This window comes from Gobio gobio, assembly GCF_949357685.1.
Source record: "Gobio gobio genome assembly, chromosome: 2".
Classification (NCBI taxonomy): domain Eukaryota; kingdom Metazoa; phylum Chordata; class Actinopteri; order Cypriniformes; family Gobionidae; genus Gobio; species Gobio gobio.
Window position 1 is genome coordinate 2,955,191 of NC_137098.1, and position 23,104 is coordinate 2,978,294.

The 23,104-nt window shown below is 43.3% G+C and overlaps 1 protein-coding gene across 1 annotated transcript in view; it reads right to left on the reverse strand.

The window, feature by feature from the left end:
- Positions 1-23,104, reverse strand: part of piezo1 (piezo type mechanosensitive ion channel component 1 (Er blood group)) — a 213,562-nt gene that overhangs the window by 156,613 nt on the left and 33,845 nt on the right. Inside the window, exon 2 of the mRNA XM_079838599.1 lies at positions 55-150. Coding sequence (XP_079694725.1) covers positions 55-150 — 96 coding nt within the window. The remainder of the gene's footprint in view (positions 1-54; positions 151-23,104) is intronic.

Sequence of the window (23,104 nt, forward strand, 5' to 3'; positions counted from 1 at the left end):
TCTCTAGACAGAGTATTGCGACAGTGGAAATGAAAGCGTGAGAAACTCTCTTACCTCGTAGTGTGTGTTTGTTGGGCCATTGAAACCAGGGTAAGAGCAGCAGGTACAGAAGGTAGACTAAAGAGAGAGCATTGTAGCGAAAGATGCAGGCTGTGGAGAAAAAAAGAGACACACGATCAGTATTAGCATAAGTTGTGTATTCCTTTACTGCTGGTTCAAGCTGGTCTGACAACAAACCAGTGCCAGATCACAATACACTTCGAGCATATCGAAGAACGAACTGGTGTGCTGTGTGTCTTGTTTACTGTTGTATCGCTCTTTCTGGGCTACTCTGGGGAATTAAACACACCAGAGCATATTTCACAAAAACATTCATTTAGTTCTGCAATCAGCCGTCTTTCTCCAGTCAGACGGAGTATTGTGACACTGAAAAGGAAAGCATGAGAAACTCTCTTACCCTGTGTGTGTGTGTGTGTGTGTGTGTGTGTGTTTGTGTGTGTATGTGTGTGTGGACTGGTAATCCCTACATTAAGGGGACAAAATGTCCCCGCAAAGATGGCAATATCCGAAATCCTCATCCTTGTGGGGACATTTTTTGGTCCCCATGAGGAAAACATCTTATAATCAGACTAAGTGATGTTTTTTGACAATGTAAAAATGCAGAATGTCTCCTGTGATGGGTAGTGTGTGTGTGTGTGTGTGATGGGTAGGTTTAGGGGCAGGGGCAGTGTGTGTGTGTGTGTGTGTGTGTGTGTGTGTGTGATGGGTAGGTTTAGGGGCAGGGGCAGTGTGTGTGTGTGTGTGTGTGTGTGTGTGATGGGTAGGTTTAGAGGCAGGGGCAGTGTGTGTGTGTGTGTGTGTGTGTGTGTGTGTGTGTGTGATGGGTAGGTTTAGGGGCAGGTGCAGTGTGTGTGTGTGTGTGTGTGTGTGTGTGTGTGTGTGTGTGTGTGATGGGTAGGTTTAGGGGCAGGTGCAGTGTGTGTGTGTGTGTGTGTGTGTGTGTGTGTGTGTGATGGGTAGGTTTAGAGGCAGGGGCAGTGTGTGTGTGTGTGTGTGTGTGTGTGTGTATGTGTGATGGGTAGGTTTAGGGGCAGTGTGTGTGTGTGTGTGTGTGTGTGTGTGTGTGTGTGTGTGTGTGTGTGTGTGTGTGTGTGTGTGTGTGTGTGTGTGTGTGTGTGTGTGTGTGTGTGTGAGTGTGATGGGTAGGTTTAGGGGCAGGGGCAGTGTGTGTGTGTGTGTGTGTGTGTGATGGGTAGGTTTAGGGGCAGGGGCAGTGTGTGTGTGTGTGTGTGTGTGTGTGTGTGTGTGATGGGTAGGTTTAGGGGCAGTGTGTGTGTGTGTGTGTGTGATGGGTAGGTTTAGGGGCAGGGGCAGTGTGTGTGTGTGTGTGTGTGTGTGTGTGTGTGTGTGTGTGTGATTGGTAGGTTTAGGGGCAGTGTGTGTGTGTGTGTGTGTGTGTGTGATGGGTAGGTTTAGGGGCAGTGTGTGTGTGTGTGTGTGTGTGTGTGTGTGTGTGTGTGTGTGTGTGTGTGTGTGTGATGGGTAGGTTTAGGGGCAGTGTGTGTGTGTGTGTGTGTGTGTGTGTGATGGGTAGGTTTAGGGGCAGGGGCAGTGTAAGGGGATAGAATATACGGTATGTACGGTATAAAAACCATTACGCCTATGGAAAGTCCCCATAAAACATGAAAACGCAACACGTGTGTGTGTGTGTGTGTGTGTGTGTGTGTGTGTGTGTGTGTGTGACAAACATGTTTTTTTTGAGTATTCACGTAAACACAGTGGGTGATGTCTTAAGGAAACGTACACAGTTGAGACAGTAAGCGCATGTGTATCAGTGTATTGGATCCGTGAATTAGCTCTTAAAGTGACAGCAGCCTAATAAACCTGCTTCAGTCCGTCATTAATGATAATCAATCGACAAATGACTAAGGCAAATTCACTCACTGATCTTGACTGAGTAACTTAAGTAGCTTTATTAAGAATTAATCTATATTTAATGTTTATAGTAAGGCCACCAAAACGTTTTTTCACACAGCTGGCGTATTTTCCCAATTGTTTTCAATGGGAGCGTCACGCTTTTAAGAGCGTAATAAAGTGCTGAGGGTCTATTTCTCGCACAAGCGCTCTGCATTTTTTACCGGTCGCCGAGAGTTGAAGAATGTTCAACTTTGAGTAAAACGCAGCGCTCATCACTGTCACTTTTAACCCAGTCGTTCAATCACAGTGGAGGGGGGGCGGGACCAATACAACACCGACCAACCGCCACATTCTGCTTTTACGTCAAGACAAAATAATGTAAAAGAAGAGCCAGAGTAAATACTTTACATTGTATCAGCATTTTTATATAGAAACAATGCAGAAACAAACTATCTGTGAAATGAGATGCTACACTCTAAAAAATGCTGGGTTGAAAATGGACTAACCCAGCAATTGGGTTGTTTTAATCCAACGTTGGGTTAAATGTTTACTTAAAACAACCCAATTGCTGGGTTAGTCCATTTTCAACCCAACTTGGGTTATTTTTAACCCAGCATTTTTTAGAGTATAGTAAGACTTCTGCAGATATTCCCTATCATAGCAAGCAGAGAGTTGTGCTACCAAAACGCTCTCAAGCATATCAATATTAAAAAGTAGCATTAAAAATGAACAAATAGCCTAAATTTCTGCCATATGCAATTCAATAAAAATTATCAGCTAGCTAATAACAACTTTGTTCTGGGTTCACCTCACTCCAGTCTAAATGGGCTATTTATTTCACTACACGTTGTCAACAGAAATAAGCGGAAATACTGTTGATAATTAAAAATAATTATATTATATATAATAATTCTTACTATCCACTCTTGCGAAATTGGGTGAGCACACTTGTGTTCTCATTTTCAGATGTTCTGAGTAAATTAATAAACTGATTTTTTAGTTCAGTGTTGGACGGATCAGTTGTTCTAATCAGTCGTTAAAATGATTCGGTTCAAATGAGTCATTAGGTGGCGAATCGGACATTAGCAGACGCGTTGTGTGCGCATCCCGTCTTTAGAACATCGCGAAAGATTTGTCAACACACAGAAAACACTTCATAACTGGATATAATTTGTTTCCCGTTTATTGAAAGTATGCTTTATGTCAGCTGGTCAGAGAAGAGTCAACATTTTTTGAGCGCAATTCACACCCAGCGGTAATTCAAGGATAAAATTGTCCGAATGTGCCACGTGCAACATGGATTCGGTCTTCCGAACTTTTGATTTGGATTAATATGAGAGAGCTAACACAGTGATTATTTTGAAGACCCAGAGAGTGTGCGCGACTCCATATTAAACCCTACGGATTAAAGGGTTAGTTCACCCAAAAATGTAAATTGTGTCATTAATGACTGACCCTCATGTCGTTGCCGTTGGACACCCGTCAGACCTCCGTTCATCTTCAGACACAAATGAAGATATTTTAGTGTAAATCTGATGCTCTGAAAGGCCTCCATTGGCTCAACTTTACACTCTCAAGACCCTTAAAAGACACTAAAGACTAAAGTTACAAAGTCCATCTCACTACAGCGGCTCTACAATAACTTTATGAAGACGAGAATAGTTTTTGTGCGCAAAAAAACCCTAAATAACGACTTATATAGAGATGACGATTTCAAAACACGGCATCATGAAGCTTCGAAGCGTTATGAATCAGTGAGTCGATTCAGCAGTTCAGAGCGTTATGAATCAGTGAGTCGATTCAGCGGTTCAGAGCGTTATGAATCAGCGAGTCGATTCAGCAGTTCAGAGCGTTATGAATCAGTGAGTCGATTCAGCAGTTCAGAGCGTTATGAATCAGTGAGTCGAATCAGCGGTTCAGAGCGTTATGAATCAGTGAGTCGATTCAGCGGTTTGAATCACCAAATTTCAGCAGTTTGGCGGTTTGACACGCGATCCGAATCATGAATCGACTCACTGATTCATAACGCTTCAAAGCTTCATGAGGCCGTGTTTTGAAATCGTCATCACTATATAAGTCGTTATTTAGGGTTTTTTTTGCGCACAAAAACTATTGTCGCCGATTCATAAAGTTATTGTAGAGCCGCTGTAGTGAGATGGACTTTGTAACTTTAGTCTTTAGTGTCTTTTAAGGGTCTTGAGAGTGTAAAGTTGAGCCAATGGAGGCCTTTCAGAGCATCAGATTTACACTAAAATATCTTCATTTGTGTCTGAAGATGAACGGAGGTCTGACGGGTGTCCAACCACATGAGGCTCAGTCATTAATGACACAATTTACATTTTTGGGTGAACTAACCCTTTAAATGCATGTAAAGGGAGGCGTCCCAAAACATTTGTCAATATAGCGAGTGTCACACACGCCAACCTGACAGATCTGTTGGTTTTGGCGAGTCTGGTTCTAGATAAAAGCTGCTATCTGTGTTCTCGATCTCAATGCACTCTTGAGCCGCAGTGATCGCTCTAATCAAGCTGAGCGGCCCACGTGCAAAGCATTCTGGGAGCAGTTCCCAGCCCTTTGAGGGTTTGCCAAGGCATACAGGAGTTCCCTGCCTCCTGCTGCGAACGCTTTCCCTGACTCGCATTTTCCATGCCATCCCAACAACACCTCAGATGCCGCTCCTCATCTCTGATTCACACACAACCCAAGGCTTTGTTTGAGGAGTGTGTCCCATAAACCCTCACAGGGAACAAAGACGAGCTGTGTTCGCTCACACTGCCTCATGACCTCAGCAGAGAAACAGGCCATTAATGCAGGAAACTCTGATGGAAACCCCAGAGGTGAGTGTGTAGTGTTCACTCTCACACAGATCTGAAGAAAGCTGCTCAAACGCTCATCTAAACACAGCTGATAAAACATTAAAGGGTTAGTTCACCCAAAAATGTAAATTGTGTCATTAATGACTGAGCCTCATGTGGTTGGACACCCGTCAGACCTCCGTTCATCTTCAGACACAAATGAAGATATTTTAGTGTAAATCTGATGCTCTGAAAGGCCTCCATTGGCTCAACTTTACACTCTCAAGACCCTTAAAAGACACTAAAGACTAAAGTTACAAAGTCCATCTCACTACAGCGGCTCTACAATAACTTTATGAAGACGAGAATAGTTTCTGTGCGCAAAAAAACCCTAAATAACGACTTATATAGTGATGACGATTTCAAAACACGGCCTCATGAAGCTTCGAAGCGTTATGAGTCAGTGAGTCGATTCATGATTCGGATCGCGTGTCAAACCGCCAAACTGCTGAAATACGTGACTTTGGCGATTCAAACCGCTGAATCGACTCACTGATTCATAACGCTCTGAACCGCTGAATCGACTCACTGATTCATAATGCTCTGAACCGCTGAATCGACTCACTGATTCATAACACTCTGAACCGCTGAATCGACTCACTGATTCATTACACTCTGAACCGCTGAATCGACTCACTGATTCATAACACTCTGAACCGCTGAATCGACTCACTGATTCATTACACTCTGAACCGCTGAATCGACTCACTGATTCATAACGCTTCGAAGCTTCATGAGGCCGTGTTTTGAAATCGTCATCACTATATAAGTCGTTATTTAGGGTTTTTTTGCGCACAGAAACTATTCTCGTCTTCATAAAGTTATTGTAGAGCCGCTGTAGTGAGATGGACTTTGTAACTTTAGTCTTTAGTGTCTTTTAAGGGTCTTGAGAGTGTAAAGTTGAGCCAATGGAGGCCTTTCAGAGCATCAGATTTACACTAAAATATCTTCATTTGTGTCTGAAGATGAACGGAGGTCTGACGGGTGTCCAACCACATGAGGCTCAGTCATTAATGACACAATTTACATTTTTGGGTGAACTAACCCTTTAAGACACGAAACGATCAGTTTCTGAGAGAAACCGAGCGGTATTTATGCAAATATATCACCTCATATCAGACGAACGCTTCAGCTCTGCAGACTCCCATCACTTCCTGTGAGTGAGGTCAAAATTCTGGCCGGATCATAGATATATATACACGCCATGATCCACGCAGGCACTAATGAGGTATCTATGTATATATATCTATGACCCGGCCGCTATTTTGACCTCACTCACAGGAAGTGATGGGAGTCTGCAGAGCTGAAGCGTTCGTCTGATATGAGGTGATATATTTGCATAAATACCGCTCGGTTTCTCTCAGAAACTGATCGTTTCGTGTCTTAAGACATCAATGTGTCGTCACTGGGTTTAATTTGAAGTTGTCTGTCCATGTTTTTTTTACTCTAATAGAATTCGACCCAATTGACAAGCATTATATGAGTGAGACACAGCAACGGTTGAGTTAAAAATCTCCATTTGTGTTCTACTGAAGAAACGAAGACACCTACATGTTGGATGCCTTAGGGGTAAGCAGAAAAACATCACATTTTCGTTTTTGGGTGAACTATCCCTTTAACACACACTATATCGGCAGAAGTATTGGGAAGCTGAGTTCAGGTGTTCAACCTCTTCATGGCCACAGGTGTATAAATCAAGTCCATTCGGGACATTTCCTCACTACTTAAATATTCCACACTCAACTGTTAGTGGGATTATAACAGTGGAAGCGATTGGGAACAACAGCAACTCAGCCACGAAGTGAAATCACAGAGCGGGGTCAGCGCATGCTGAGGGTCACAGAGCGGGGTCAGCGCATGCTGAGGGTCACAGAGCGGGGTCAGCGCATGCTGAGGGTCACAGAGCGGGGTCAGCGCATGCTGAGGGTCACAGAGAGGGGTCAGCGCATGCTGAGGGTCACAGAGCGGGGTCAGCGCATGCTGAGGGTCACAGAGCGGGGTCAGCGCATGCTGAGGGTCACAGAGCGGGGTCAGCGCATGCTGAGGGTCACAGAGCGGGGTCAGCGCATGCTGAGGGTCACAGAGCGGGGTCAGCGCAGGCTGAGGGTCACAGAGCGGGGTCAGCGCATGCTGAGGGTCACAGAGCGGGGTCAGCGCATGCTGAGGGTCACAGAGCGGGGTCAGCGCATGCTGAGGGTCACAGAGCGGGGTCAGCGCATGCTGAGGGTCTCAGAGCGGGGTCAGCGCATGCTGAGGGTCACAGAGCGGGGTCAGCGCATGCTGAGGGTCACAGAGCGGGGTCAGCGCATGCTGAGGGTCACAGAGCGGGGTCAGCGCATGCTGAGGGTCACAGAGCGGGGTCAGCGCATGCTGAGGGTCACAGAGCGGGGTCAGCGCAGGCTGAGGGTCACAGAGCGGGGTCAGCGCATGCTGAGGGTCACAGAGCGGGGTCAGCGCATGCTGAGGGTCACAGAGCGGGGTCAGCGCATGCTGAGGGTCACAGAGCGGGGTCAGCGCATGCTGAGGGTCACAGAGCGGGGTCAGCGCAGGCTGAGGGTCACAGAGCGGGGTCAGCGCATGCTGAGGGTCACAGAGCGGGGTCAGCTCATGCTGAGGGTCACAGAGCGGGGTCAGCGCATGCTGAGGGTCACAGAGCGGGGTCAGCGCATGCTGAGGGTCACAGAGCGGGGTCAGCGCATGCTGAGGGTCACAGAGCAGGGTCAGCGCATGCTGAGGGTCAAAGAAGTCGCTCCAGACCTCCAAACTTCTGTGGCCTTCAGATGAGCTCAAGAACAGTGTGTAGAGCTTCATGGAATGGGTTTCCATGGCCGAGCTGCTCATCCAAGCCTTACATCACCAAAGTGTGGGATGCAGTGGGGTAAAGCGCGCCACCACTGGACTCTAGAGCAGTGGAGACGTGTTCTCTGAGTGACCAATCATGCTTCTCTGTCTGACAATCCCATGGACGAGTTAGTCACTCACACACACAACTATGTGGTGTGTGTGTGTGACCCTATCAGATGCAGTGTTTCCACTGCTTACTCTAGTTCAGACACACACACACACACACAGCTGTCGCTTCTTTAAAACACTCGCTTTAATTCCACACCTCTGTAAATAAATGAACGATGGCAAGTGCAGACTAAACAAAAACAGACTTTATTAAAAGACTCATTTACACAAACACACTCACAGCACAAGAGCTCATCAACATGAGAGCCTCAGTACATACAGAACACAATAAACATCAGAAAATATAATAATATTAAATAAAATATAAATAATCAAATTTAATATTTAAGTAAAACAAAATAATAAAACAATAAAACTAAATATAAAATATCAAAATAAAATATTCAAAGTAAAATAAAATAATAAAATAAAACAAAAAATTAAACAATAAAACAAAATAATAAAATAATGTAATTAAATATTCAAAGTAAAACAAACTAATAAAATATAAAATAATAAAATAAAATAAAATAAAACAAAATAATAAAATAATAAAAAATAAAACAAAATAAAAGATAAAATAATAAAATAAAATATTTAAGCAAAACAAAATAATAAAATAAAACAAAATAAAATATAAAATAATAATAAAAGAAAACATTAAATATAAAAATAAAATAAAACTAAATAATAAAATAATAAAACTAAATAAAAAAATAAATAATACTAAATAAAAAAATAAATAATACAATTAAATATTTAAGTAAAACTAAATAATAAAATAAAACTAAATAAAATATAAAATAATAAAATTAAATATTTAAGTAAAACAAAATAATAAAATAAAATATAAAATAAAATATTTAAGCAAAAAAGAAAAAAAAATGCTTTCAGGGCCTCAATAAACATCCAAAAGAATATAAACGGCTACAAGATGATTATACAACGCTAAAAAAACAAGAAGTGAATATACAATATGCTGCTTGTTTTCCCTTAAATCATGTTGAATCTGTTAAAGTGTGTGTGCATGACCACCTTAAAGTGTGTGTGCTATTGGAGGCTCCAGGTTTAGTTGTGGCGTCTCCTACAACAGGTTCACACACAGCAAAGGTCAAAAACACCTTCTCATAACCTCCACTGCACACCAGCCATTTCTCTCAGTGTCTGAAACGACCAATCAAAGAGCCAGTCTCTCTAGACCCCGCCTCTCTGAGAGCTGCTCTGCTGTGATTGGCCAGAAAGCAAGCGCTCATTATCATATCTGAATCTGAGCTCTTGACCCTCAGTGATAGGAGCAGGATGGCCTAATGCAGAAACACCACACCTCTGAGGCTCTTCAGGACTGGACGGCTGCAGGAAATTATGGTAATTTGAGCCCTGGAAAAACCAACAGCCACGCCACAGGACTGACACACACACACACACACACACACACACACACACCGCAGTTAAAAACAGACACACTGCCCTAGTGAAGCCCGGGACACTACGCAACCATTACCCAGAAGCCTTCACTTCACCATGAAGCGGCTGATTTTACTCATATTGAGCTTTTTACTGTGGTCGCTCTCTCATCCTCTACAATTTATGAAACGGACACAAATCTTATTCTTATTCATTACATGTCATTCAGACAATGAGCCCAGGCCAACGCTTCAGATGCTCGAAAAATACAAATCAAATCAAATACAATTAAAATAACTAAATTAAATAAAAGTCTTTAATTTAATGTAATTTAATGAGTGTATTCTGTGTGTGTCAATCATAGGGCCATTGGTTTACTGTATTTCATAATCTAAAATAACTTAAGATTTTTTATTGCGCATTGGCGACTCTAACAGATCCTGTAATAATTCACTTTTAAAAAGTATTTGTATTATATAATATTTTATTAATTATGTTGTGTTATGTTTATTATATTATATGTTATATTTATTATATTATATTATTTATATTTTATTAATAATATTATATTTATTATATTAATTAATTATATTATATTTTATTAATTGTACTATATTTATTTTATTATATTAATTATATTATATTTTATTAATTATATTATATTTATTATATTGTTTGTATATTATAGTATATTTTATTCATTATATTATATTTAATATATTATTTGTATTATATTATATTATATTAATTATGTCATTTTATGTTGGTATATTATACTATATTTTATAAATTACATTATATTTATTATATTATATTTATTATATTACATTAATTATGCTATATTTATTATATTATATTAATTATATTTTATTAATTATTTTATATTTTCTATATTATATTTATTATATAATATTTTATTAATTGTACTATATTTATTATATTATATTAATTATATTATATTTTATTAATTATATTATATTAATTATATTATTTGTATTATATTATATTTATTATATTTTATTAATTTTATTATATTATTATAGTATATTAATTATATTATATTTTATTAATTGTACTATATTTATTATATTAATTATATTATATTTTATTCATTATATTATATTTATTATATTATTTGTATTACATTATATTGATTATATTATATTATATTATACTAATTATATTATATTTTATTCATTATATTATTTGTACTATATTATATTAATTATATTATAAGAACATGATGTGTAATGATATATTCTAGGGGTGCTCTGATTGATCGGCGAGCGATAATCGCTTTGGGATGATTGATCGGCGAGCGATAATCGCTTTGGGATGATTGATCGGCGAGCGATAATCGCTTTGGGATGATTGATCGGCGAGCGATCATCGCTTTGGGATGATTGATCGGCGAGCGATCATCGCTTTGGGATGATTGATCGGCGAGCGATAATCCATTTGGGATGATTGATCGGCGAGCGATAATCGCTTTGGGATGATTGATCGGCGAGCGATAATCGCTTTGGGATGATTGATCGGCGAGCGATAATCGCTTTGGGATGATTGATCGGCGAGCGATAATCCATTTGGGATGATTGATCGGCGAGCGATAATCGCTTTGGGATGATTGATCGGCGAGCGATCATCGCTTTGGGATGATTGATCGGCGAGCGATAATCGCTTTGGGATGATTGATCGGCGAGCGATAATCGCTTTGGGATGATTGATCGGCGACCGATAATCGCTTTGGGATGATTGATCGGCGAGCGATAATCGCTTTGGGATGATTGATCGCGAGCGATAATCCATTTGGGATGATTGATCGGCGAGCGATAATCGCTTTGGGATGATTGATCGGCGAGCGATAATCGCTTTGGGATGATTGATCGGCGAGCGATAATCCATTTGGGATGATTGATCGGCGAGCGATAATCGCTTTGGGATGATTGATCGGCGAGCGATAATCGCTTTGGGATGATTGATCGGCGAGCGATAATCGCTTTGGGATGATTGATCGGCGAGCGATAATCGCTTTGGGATGATTGATCGGCGAGCGATAATCGCTTTGGGATGATTGATCGGCGAGCGATAATCGCTTTGGGATGATTGATCGGCGAGCGATAATCGCTTTGGGATGATTGATCGGCGAGCGATAGTCGCTTTGGGATGATTGATCGGCGAGCGATAGTCGCTTTGGGATGATTGATCGGCGAGCGATAGTCGCTTTGGGATGATTGATCGGCGAGCGATAGTCGCTTTGGGATGATTGATCGGCGAGCGATAATCGCTTTGGGATGATTGATCGGCGGGCGATAATCGCTTTGGGATGATTGATCGGCGAGCGATAATCGCTTTGGGATGATTGATCGGCGAGCGATAGTCGCTTTGGGATGATTGATCGGCGGGCGATAATCGCTTTGGGATGATTGATCGGCGAGCGATAATCGCTTTGGGATGATTGATCGGCGAGCGAAAATCGCTTTGGGATGATTGATCGGCGAGCGATAATCACTTTGGGATGATTGATCGGCGAGCGATAATCGCTTTGCATACATAATCGCATACAACATTGGTAACGTTATACACGTTTCAAACTTCAATAGCATTTGAATAGTCATAAAACTGACTGTAAAGTGATCATTTAGGTGTCAGGTATGATGCACATATTTTGATATTTAATAAAATAAACTGTCAAATCATATGGAATTATGGATATGCATTATTTCACTAGGATAGGCCTACTGTTTGGGCTCTTACACAAAATAGTATGCTAGCTAGATTTAAATGCAACACTGATGAGAATATTGCTTGAGAATATAATATTAGAGATTATATTTACGAAAAATTATTATTTATGGGTTATGCGTTGCTATTGATGACGGACATTATAAGGAAGGAAATCCCACAGAATAGAATCTAGCTTTAAAAAAGTGCTTAGAGCTGCTTTAGTTATTTGCTGTTTGTTGATTTCCAAATATAAAACTTGTTGAAATGTTTTAAGTGTGTGCATCTGTTAATTTGAACAAAACCGTGATAATATTGATAACCGTGATAATTTGGGTCACTATAATCGTGATGATAAATTTCCATACCGTTTCATCCCTACTCGCGAGTGAACATTTTGTGCAGCTGTAACCGTATCCGTGTTCGCTCTTAAAGTGACAGCTGTCGAATAAACTGCACTGTCTCTGAGTTTCTCTTTGTCTTGTGTTGTTTGATGAACCTTTATGACACTCACTGCTCTTGAATGACTAACTTTTGCAACCTTAAGTGTAAGGATTAATCTAATTTAATGTATTCAGGGAAGACCAATATTAATTTACACTTTAGTATTTCTTACCTCAATACTAATGTTAGACCTACCTGAATTTTTTTTTTTTTAAACAAAAATGCACTGCATGATCAAATATTTAGATGAGATAATTATATACATTTATTATATACATTTATTTGGGAAAGATGGCCTACAGTAGCCTTAAGTTCTCTCATTTTCTAAAATAAACACTTGGTGGTTCTTCAAGATCTTGACTCAGTTAATTTAGAGTTAGTTTAATTTCTACAAATGGTGCAAACTCTGCAAGATTATAGATAAAAGATTCCCATTCCCCTGCCATTCTGTGATCTGCAATCGGCAGATCATGATCTTGGTGATGGGTAATCGCTGATCGGCCCCAAAAATGCTGATCGGAGCATCTCTAATATATTCCTAATATATTGCTAAAGATCTGTTCTTGCATCACTGGTTTTTGCTGTAGTTTTTGTAAACATTTCTACACATTGTTTTTAAACCTGGATTAAGATTTATCAGCCAATATCTCGATTATCGGCATCAGACTATTTGTATATATCAGTGCAACTCTAGTTTGGATTATGATAGTCTTGTAATGAATGTTGATGAGTAGCTGTAGCATCTGTCGCTCTGAGAGAGTGTGTGTGTGTGTGTGTGTGTGTGTGTGTGTGTGTGTGTGTGTGTGTGTGAGTTTAAAGCACAGCCGCTCTCGCTTCATCAGGGACTGAAGAGCTCTGATCAATCTGAACACAAAGCCTGACCAGCCAGTTTCACAAACACATGTGCGTACGGCCCTCATCACAACCACATGAGACGCTGCTACAAACGGTGTGTGTGTGAGAGTGTGAGAGTGTGTGGGAATGGGAAACTGCAGCCCACAGAACGGAGGACGCCGGCCGACTGAGACATGAGAGAGAACACAAGAGGATTGGACAGAGGCGGCCCGAAACTAGAGCCGCCACAGCTGGACCAGCACTGACCTCACTGTAGCGGCATCTGTGTGTGTGTGTGTGTGTGTGTGTGTGTGTGTGTGTGTGTGTGTGGACTGGTAATCCCTACGTTATGGGGACAAAATGTCCCAACAAAGATGGCAATATCCGAAATCCTCATCCTTGTGGGGAAATGTTTAGGTCCCCATGAGGAAAACATCTTATAAATCAGACTAAGTGATGTTTTTTGAAAATGTAAAAATGCAGAATGTCTCCTGTGATGGGTAGGTTTAGGGGCAGGGGCAGTGTGTGTGTGTGTGTGTGTGTGTGTGTGTGATGGGTAGGTTTAGGGGCAGTGTGTGTGTGTGTGTGTGTGTGTGTGTGTGTGTGTGTGATGGGTAGGTTTAGGGGCAGTGTGTGTGTGTGTGTGTGTGTGTGTGTGTGTGTGTGTGTGATGGGTAGGTTTAGGGGCAGGGGCAGTGTGTGTGTGTGTGTGTGTGTGTGTGTGTGATGGGTAGGTTTAGGGGCAGTGTGTGTGTGTGTGTGTGTGTGTGTGTGTGTGTGTGTGTGTGTGTGTGTGTGTGTGTGTGATGGGTAGGTTTAGGGGCAGGGGCAGTGTGTGTGTGTGTGTGTGTGTGTGTGTGTGTGTGTGTGTGTGTGTGTGTGTGTGTGTGTGTGTGTGTGTGTGTGTGTGTGTGTGTGTGTGTGATGGGTAGGTTTAGGGGCAGGGGCAGTGTGTGTGTGTGTGTGTGTGTGTGTGATGGGTAGGTTTAGGGGCAGGGGCAGTGTAGGGGGATAAAATAGATTGGATGGAATGGGATTAGGGATGCGCGGTATACCGGTACTGCAAAAATACCGGTATATATTTTATTACAAACGGTACGATATCATGATTTTGCTCATTTCGGTATATACTGCTGTTCCGAAGTTCACCGCTAGGTGGCAGCGCGCTACCCAAACTGACGTGAAACCGGCAAATGTGGCAACAGAACAAGATGAATACAGCAGTTGAATCTCACTCAACATGCACAAAACTCTTTAATAAAGAGGAGTAGACGTGAAATTTGGAATTACTTTGCTTATAAAACTGCTGAAGAACCATCAAACCTTGCCAAGCATCGTCACTTAATTCCTGACTTGTAAGACATTAAGAGATCGACAGGTGAGTGCATAATTCAAACGATCTAATTTAGACATTTTTCTTTTAACACTGATTAACGCACATACATAAGATCGTATCGTTTAAATATAAAGAAATCTCCAGCGTTCGTTTCAACCAGTGACGTTTAGACCTCATAATATTTGCACGCACACTATTGCACTATTTACATCCGCGAAAGACATAACCAACTGTGTTTATGGAACTACTCACTGAAGATTTACATTTTTGACATAATTTTGTGTGTATTTGACTGAGGAAAAACAACTTAATTTGGAATGCGCGAGCTCTTTAGGCTTGTGTGTGTGTGTGTGTGTGTGTGTGTGTGTGTGTTGTTGGCATGAGCGCAAAGAAAACTCTCTCTCAAAGAGCTCTCATCCCATATGTATTACGAAATGCTATAAAATCGCTTGCATGTTCAAATTGGCGAGGTTTAAAAAGACGTGGGCAGTGATTTTCGTCAGCTGTCCCGCAACAGAAGCGAAAGTGTTGAATGTGAGCGCGCAGATGCTTTTATAGTGCATGTGCGATGTCTTTTCAAGCCAGAAGCAATGGAGACGCGCAGTAATGCTGAAATTACTTACAAAAAAGTTTCCAAATGACTGATTGATGTGACAATCTTTGTTGATTAATTTAATAATAAACATTTGTGGTAATTTCCCGCTTCATAAACCCAAAACTTGCGAGAGTGAGCAAAATTATGCACAATACCCGCATCAAAATTCAGACCCTGTGTGGTATCGATTTAATATCGGTACTTCGGTATTAGATTGTGGTACCGTACTGAAGCCAAAATTGTGGTATCGAGCCATCCCTAAATGGGATGGATGGGAAGGGATGGGATGGGATTGGATTGGAGTCGAATGGAATTGAATGGGATGGTAAATGGTAAATGGACTGCATTTATATAGCGCTTTTAACAAACCTACGGCCATCCAAAGCGCTTTACATCTAGCCTCACATTCACCCATTCAAACACAGATGGCGGTGTCAGCCATGCAAGGCTCCATCAGCTCGTCGGGAGCAGCTGGGGTTCGGTGTCTTGCTCATGGACACCTCCACACTTGGTCAGGTGGAACCGGGGATCGAACCACCAACCTTCCGGTTTGTAGACAACCTACATGAACCACTGAGCCACTGCCGCAAAATGGGATGGAATGGATGGATGGATGGCAATCATAAAGACAGCTGACCAATGGCAGAGCAGAGAGTGAAACGCACCTGATCTAGTTGAATACAGCAGTCAGTTAGAGACACACAACAAAAATCAACACTCCAGCGGCCCGGAGACCCGGAGACCCGCAGACTCAGAGACCCAGAGACCCGGAGACCCAGAGACCCGTAGACCCGGAGACCCAGAGACCCGGAGACCCGGAGACCCAGAGACCCGGAGACCCAGAGACCCGTAGACCCGGAGACCCAGAGACCCGGAGACCCGGAGACCCAGAGACCCGGAGACCCGGAGACCCAGAGACCCGCAGACCCAGAGACCCGGAGACCCAGAGACCCAGAGACCCGGAGACCCGGAGACCCGCAGACTCAGAGACCCGGAGACCCAGAGACCCAGAGACCCGGAGACCCAGAGACCCGCAGACCCGGAGACCCAGAGACCCGGAGACCCAGAGACCCGGAGACCCGGAGACCCGGAGACTCAGAGACCCGCAGACCCGGAGACCCGGAGACCCGGAGACTCAGAGACCCGCAGACCCAGAGACCCAGAGACCCGGAGACCCAGAGACCCGGAGACCCGCAGACCCAGAGACCCAGAGACCCGGAGACCCGGAGACCCGGAGACCCAGAGACCCGGAGACTCAGAGACCAGGAGACCCGGAGACCCGGAGACCCAGAGACCCGGAGACCCAGAGACCCGCAGACCCAGAGACCCAGAGACCCGGAGACCCGGAGACCCAGAGACCCGCAGACCCAGAGACCCAGAGACCCAGAGACCCGCAGACCCAGAGACCCAGAGACCCGGAGACCCGGAGACCCAGAGACCCGGAGACCCGGAGACTCAGAGACCCGCAGACCCAGAGACCCAGAGACCCGGAGACCCGGAGACCCAGAGACCCGGAGACTCAGAGACCCGGAGACCCGGAGACCCGGAGACCCAGAGACCCGGAGACCCGGAGACTCAGAGACCCGGAGACCCGGAGACTCAGAGACCCGCAGACCCAGAGACCCAGAGACCCAGAGACCCAGAGACCCAGAGACCCGGAGACCCGGAGACCCGGAGACTCAGAGACTCAGAGACCCAGAGACCCGGAGACCCGGAGACCCGGAGACCCGGAGACCCGGAGACTAGTGATGCGCGGGTCGTCTCATAACCCGCGGGCCCCGCGGGTAACCTGCGGGTCGGGTTGGGGCGGGTTAAGAAATCTTCACTTATTTGCGGGGCGGGTTGGGGCGGGTCATTAAAAACAAAATAAAAAAATCTATGTATGTTGCCTGCAATTCCCTATAGCCTATATAAAATATTTGGGAGTATCTATTTTCATATTTTATTAGGTTTTTTTGATAAGGTTACAATATGAAAGCCGTAGCAACGTAACTTGCATGATGTCCCCAAGCCTTTGGCATCACGCGGCACGTCATGACAGCTGCGCGCCGAGCAGCTCCCACCACCGGCAGCCACGACAAAAAAAACGGAGAGATAAAAGTGAAGATGGAAGACGAGGTGCTGGAGTCTAGCCGAAATAGATTAAACCCTGGTACAGTGGACGCAGGGCTCCAGAGTGCGACTAAATGGTCGCATTTTGCGACTAAAATTTGAGAGTGTGCGACTGAATTTTACATCCAGTCGCACATGTGCGACCAGTAAATTTGCCTGCTGTCGGTACTGGAGAAATTAAGAAAATACACTTACTAATTATAATTGATAGACGTTATGTCTGGCAAATTCTATCTTTGCCAGCCGTTTCTATATGAGATTATATTAAACCATTTGTCCGTGATGCCTTTTTGCCATTCGCAATCCAGAAGAGAGAAAGCGAGCGAGCTCTCACGTGGAGCTACAGCGAACACAACACGTCAGTCCGCTTTAATGAGTGACGATGGCCAAGAACTAAACAAAAGTTTAGTCTGCTTAAACTTAAGGCATGTGCTGTGATATTAATCTAATTTTATTTTCGATTTTGGCTTCCAAGAATTATAAAAAGATGGTATGAGGGTAAAACTATTCCTAGCCGTGTTCAGTCGAGCTCATCCTTCCCTTCACAGCTGTCATTTCTCCTTAAACCTAAACTAAACGTCAGATTCAGTGATTGTTGTAAACTGAAGTCTCTACTGTTGCTAAACTGCGGGATGTGTTTGATAATAAAGAGCTATTAAATGCACAATAATCCGCGCAAGAGACGCTGTTTCCAACTTCAAGGCGGCGTGTGTGTGTGCTGCGAAATGGACCGATTTGCACTTAATATTTTAGGCTCTGTGTGTCTAAACCATCAAATAAACAACAAATAGCCGGTGTCAAAATGACCGGATTGGAGAGTAGTTATTTTAACAGTTTATATCTTAAATGGGCGTAAATAGTTTGGAGAAATAGGAGAATATGATATTATTAGTTCTACATTCAATCGGCCTTAAAGGGGCAGCGTCTAATAAACTTGCTGACGATTGAGCCATTCATTCGAATCGAACAAAAGGCAAATATTCACATCTCTTGAATTAATAACTTTAGCTTTTATAAGCATTAATCTATCAATTTATACAGTGAAAACTATGCAGTGTTATTTTACATTTCATTACTTTATTAGATTTCTTTGTAGGTTTGTTCTTTACTGTAATATTAATGTTAGCAGACCTTCCGAATGCCTGCACACTGGTCCATTTACAAATAGATGTTTTATATTTTTGTTCAAACTTTGCGGTTTCTTTTGCTATAGATATTTTACTTTTCAGATTATAAAGCCATGTTAATTATGTTCTTAATTATGTTTTTTTTTTTTATATATATATAATAAAAATAAAATAAAGTATAATAAAAAGAACCGTTAAGAATACTGTTAAAAGTACCGGATCGATAAGCAGTATCGGTAAGAGTAGTAATACCATTAAAACCTTAACGATACCGATACCTATTAGTAATAAAGTGGATATTAGTAGATTTGGTTAGCATGTTGATTTACGGTGTGCGCCCCTAAAATTTCTGGTTGTGCCCCTAAAATTTTCAGTTGGGGGCCACTGTGCTCCTAGTGAAAAAAGTTAGTCTGGAGCCCTGGGACGCCATTCTTTTTTTGCACAGCGAATGTAAACACGCTATGAACATTTCTGTGTGCTAAATAAAACAAAAGTTTAGTGGTTATGTAGCGTAGGCTATAAACTGCCTATACAAATCTGAAATAAATGGTTAAGCCTTCAAGATCCAAACGCTACTTTGGTGAAAATTAAAGGTTGAAAATCTTTATCATTATCTTGTTATTAATATGACCTGATTTATGATTAATGGTCGCGGATGCGGGGCGGGGCGGGCGGGTTTTAAAATTGATACACTGGTGCGGTGCGGGCTGGGGCGGGCCAAATAATTTCATAAAAGCAGGACCCGCGGGTTGGAAAAAAAGCCGACCCGCGCATCACTACCGGAGACCCAGAGACCCGCAGACCCGGAGACCCAGAGACCCGCAGACCCGGAGACCCAGAGACCCAGAGACCCAGAGACCCAGAGACCCAGAGACCCAGAGACCCGCAGACCCGGAGACCCGGAGACCCGCAGACCCGGAGACCCGGAGACCCATAGACCCGGAGACCCGGAGACCCAGAGACCCAGAGACCCGCAGACCCGCAGACCCGGAGACCCGGAGACCCGGAGACCCGGAGACCCGGAGACCCGGAGACCCGGAGACCCGGAGACCCGGAGACCCGGAGACCCGGAGACCCGGAGACCCAGAGACCCAGAGACCCAGAGACCCAGAGACCCAGAGACCCAGAGACCCAGAGACCCAGAGACCCAGAGACCCAGAGACCCAGAGACCCAGAGACCCAGAGACCCAGAGACCCAGAGACCCAGAGACCCAGAGACCCAGAGACCCAGAGACCCAGAGACCCAGAGACCCAGAGACCCAGAGACCCAGAGACCCAGAGACCCAGAGACCCAGAGACCCAGAGACCCAGAGACCCAGAGACCCAGAGACCCAGAGACCCAGAGACCCAGAGACCCAGAGACCCAGAGACCCAGAGACCCAGAGACCCAGAGACCCAGAGACCCAGAGACCCAGAGACCCAGAGACCCAGAGACCCGCAGACCCGCAGACCCGCAGACCCGGAGACCCGGAGACCCGGAGACCCGGAGACCCGGAGACCCGGAGACCCGGAGACCCGCAGACCCGGAGACCCGGAGACCCGGAGACCCATAGACCCAGAGACCCGCAGACCCATAGACCCGGAGACCCGGAGACCCGCAGACCCGGAGACCTCTCGTAATGTCATGGCTGTCAGTGTGAATGCCTCTGAGACGCAGGTATTTATGAGGGATTTAAATAACCAGCCCTGGTGTCCGTTTGCAGAGCCTCAGCTCAGGGGCGGCTCAGGACCCCATTACCCCAAAACCTTCTGCCACACAATCCATCATTTCCTTTTGCTTAACCCACTATTCCTACACTGCAACAAGTACAGGGAAAGTGAAACGTGTAGAGATATTATTAGGCATATTTATGAAAATATTTATCCAAGTATCTTCTACATACTTTACATGAACATTCTCAACATGTTTTATGGCATATAATAAAATAATAAAACCGGAGAGAACATGCTAGCAGATTTGCATTCTTTAACATCACATAATGATAATAATCACTAATTCAATATTTCTCAAGAATTTACAGTTACAGCATGTCAAGAAACCAGTCCTATAATGACAACAACCAAAATTAAGAGCATATATATTCTATGGATGGATGGATTGGAGAGGATGGATGGATGGATGGATGGATGGATTGGAGGATGGATGGATGGATTGATGGATTGGAGGATGGATGGATGGATTGATGGATTGGAGGATGGGAGGGATGGATGGATGGATGGATGGATTGAGCGAGGGAGGGATGGATGGACGGATTGATGGACGGATGGATGGATGGATGGATGGATTGAGGGAGGGAGGGATGGATGGACGGATTGATGGACGGATGGATGGATGGATTGGAGGATGGGAGGGATGGATGGATGGATGGATGGATTGAGGGAGGGATGGATGGATGGATGGATTGATTGGAGGATGGGAGGGATGGATGGATGGATGGATGGATGGATGGATGGATGGATGGATGGATGGATGGATTGGAGGATGGGAGGGATGGATGGAGGGATGGATGGACGGATTGATGGATGGATGGATGGATTGGAGGATGGGAGGGATGGATGGAGGGATGGATGGACGGATTGATGGATGGATGGATGGATGGATGGATTGGAGGATGGGAGGGATGGATGGATGGATGGATGGATTGAGGGAGGGATGGATGGATGGATGGACGGATTGTTAGACGGATGGATGGATGGATGGATGGATGGATGGATGGATGGAAGAAACCAGTCATTTTATGAACATTTGGTGTATCCTATATCAGGCGATTCATGGCAAAAATAAGCTGCAATGGATCAGAGTGAATGGAACTCAATGAGATTTGATGGCAAACAAACTTTTTTGAGAAAGTGTAAAACCGCAAGGATGAGGAATGTGAAATGTGCCTTCTCCATCCAGAGAGTCTCTAACACACTGTGATGATGAAAGAGTGTGATCTGAGCTCCCAGAGAATAACTCTCATATCTGGCATCAGTACTGAGAGCTGTGCTCTCCTCCACTCAGAAACACACTCTCATTGTGCATTTGGTAAAAACATTAGAGGAAAGCATTCCTCATCTGAAAGACTAGACTGCTCTGAGAAAACCCTAAAGAATGTGTTTCCTGTCTCTTCAGAGTGTTTTCCTCAGTGCGGTTTGATTAGGCACTATTTCTAATAATTACAGATGCACTGAATTGAAAATTGTGGCAGATACCGATAACGATATATTGGCCGATACGATAACCAATATCTTGGCCGATACGATAACCAATATATTGGCCGATACCAATAACGATATATTGGCCGATACCAATAACGATATATTGGCCGATACCGATAGCGATATATTGGCCGATACTATAACCGATATATTGGCCAATACCGATAACTAATATATTGGCCAATACGATAACCGGTATATTGACCGATACGAGTGCTGATATATTGGCCGATACAATAACCGATAATTTGGCCGATGCAATAACCGATATATTGGCCGATACAATAACCGATATATTGGCTAATACGATAACCAATATATTGGCCAATACGATAACCGGTATATTGACCGATACGATAGCCGATATATTGGCCGATACAATAACCGATATATTGACCGATATATTGGCCGATATATTGGCTAATACGATAACCAATATATTGGCCAATACGATAACCGATATATTGGCAGATACGATAACCAATATATTGGCCGATACAATAACCGATATATTGGCCGATACGATAACCGATATATTGGCCGATACAATAACCGATATATTGGCCAATACGATAACCGATATATTGGCCGATACGATAACCAATATATTGGCCAATACGATAACCAATATATTGGCCAATACGATAACCAATATATTGGCCAATACGATAACCAATATATTGGCCAATACGATAACCAATATATTGGCCAATACGATAACCAATATATTGGCCAATACGATAACCAATATATTGGCCAATACGATAACCAATATATTGGCCAATACGATAACCGATATATTGGCCAATACGATAACCGATATATTGGCCAATACGATAACCGATATATTGGCCAATACGATAACCGATATATTGGCCAATACGATAACCGATATATTGGCCGATACGATAACCGATATATTGGCCGATACGATAACCGATATATTGGCCAATACGACAACCGATGTATTGGCCAATACGACAACCGATGTATTGGCCAATACGACAACCGATGTATTGGCCAATACGACAACCGATGTATTGGCCAATACGACAACCGATGTATTGGCCAATACGACAACCGATGTATTGGCCAATACGACAACCGATGTATTGGCCAATACGACAACCGATGTATTGGCCAATACCGATAACCGATAGCGAGCTACTGTCTGTATGAGTGTTAGTGTGTCACGATCAGGCATTAGTTCAACATAATACACATCAGATGGTCTGAAATCACTTCACTTGCAAACCTTTAAACGCATTTAATTGACAAACTTCCCGAGGACGCAAGTGAAAGTGATCTCGCGCGCTGTCTGTGTGTAACTTGCCTGTAAAATAAACTGTGTAAAATAATCCGTCAAATCCTGAATAAACGAGCTAGATTTCAGGCATTTATGTAACATCTAATTTGTGTATTAATGACTAATGTTAAATAAAGTTGACTAATTACAGCAAAGCAGGCAAGTGTACTTTACCTGTGCACGCCGTTGTCTCGCCTCAGATGCGCTGTAATGGCGATCCTGCGCGCAATTCTCAAAAACGCCCACAAGATGGCGCTGTTTATAGGTAAATCCGATATTACAAAACCGATATCCGAT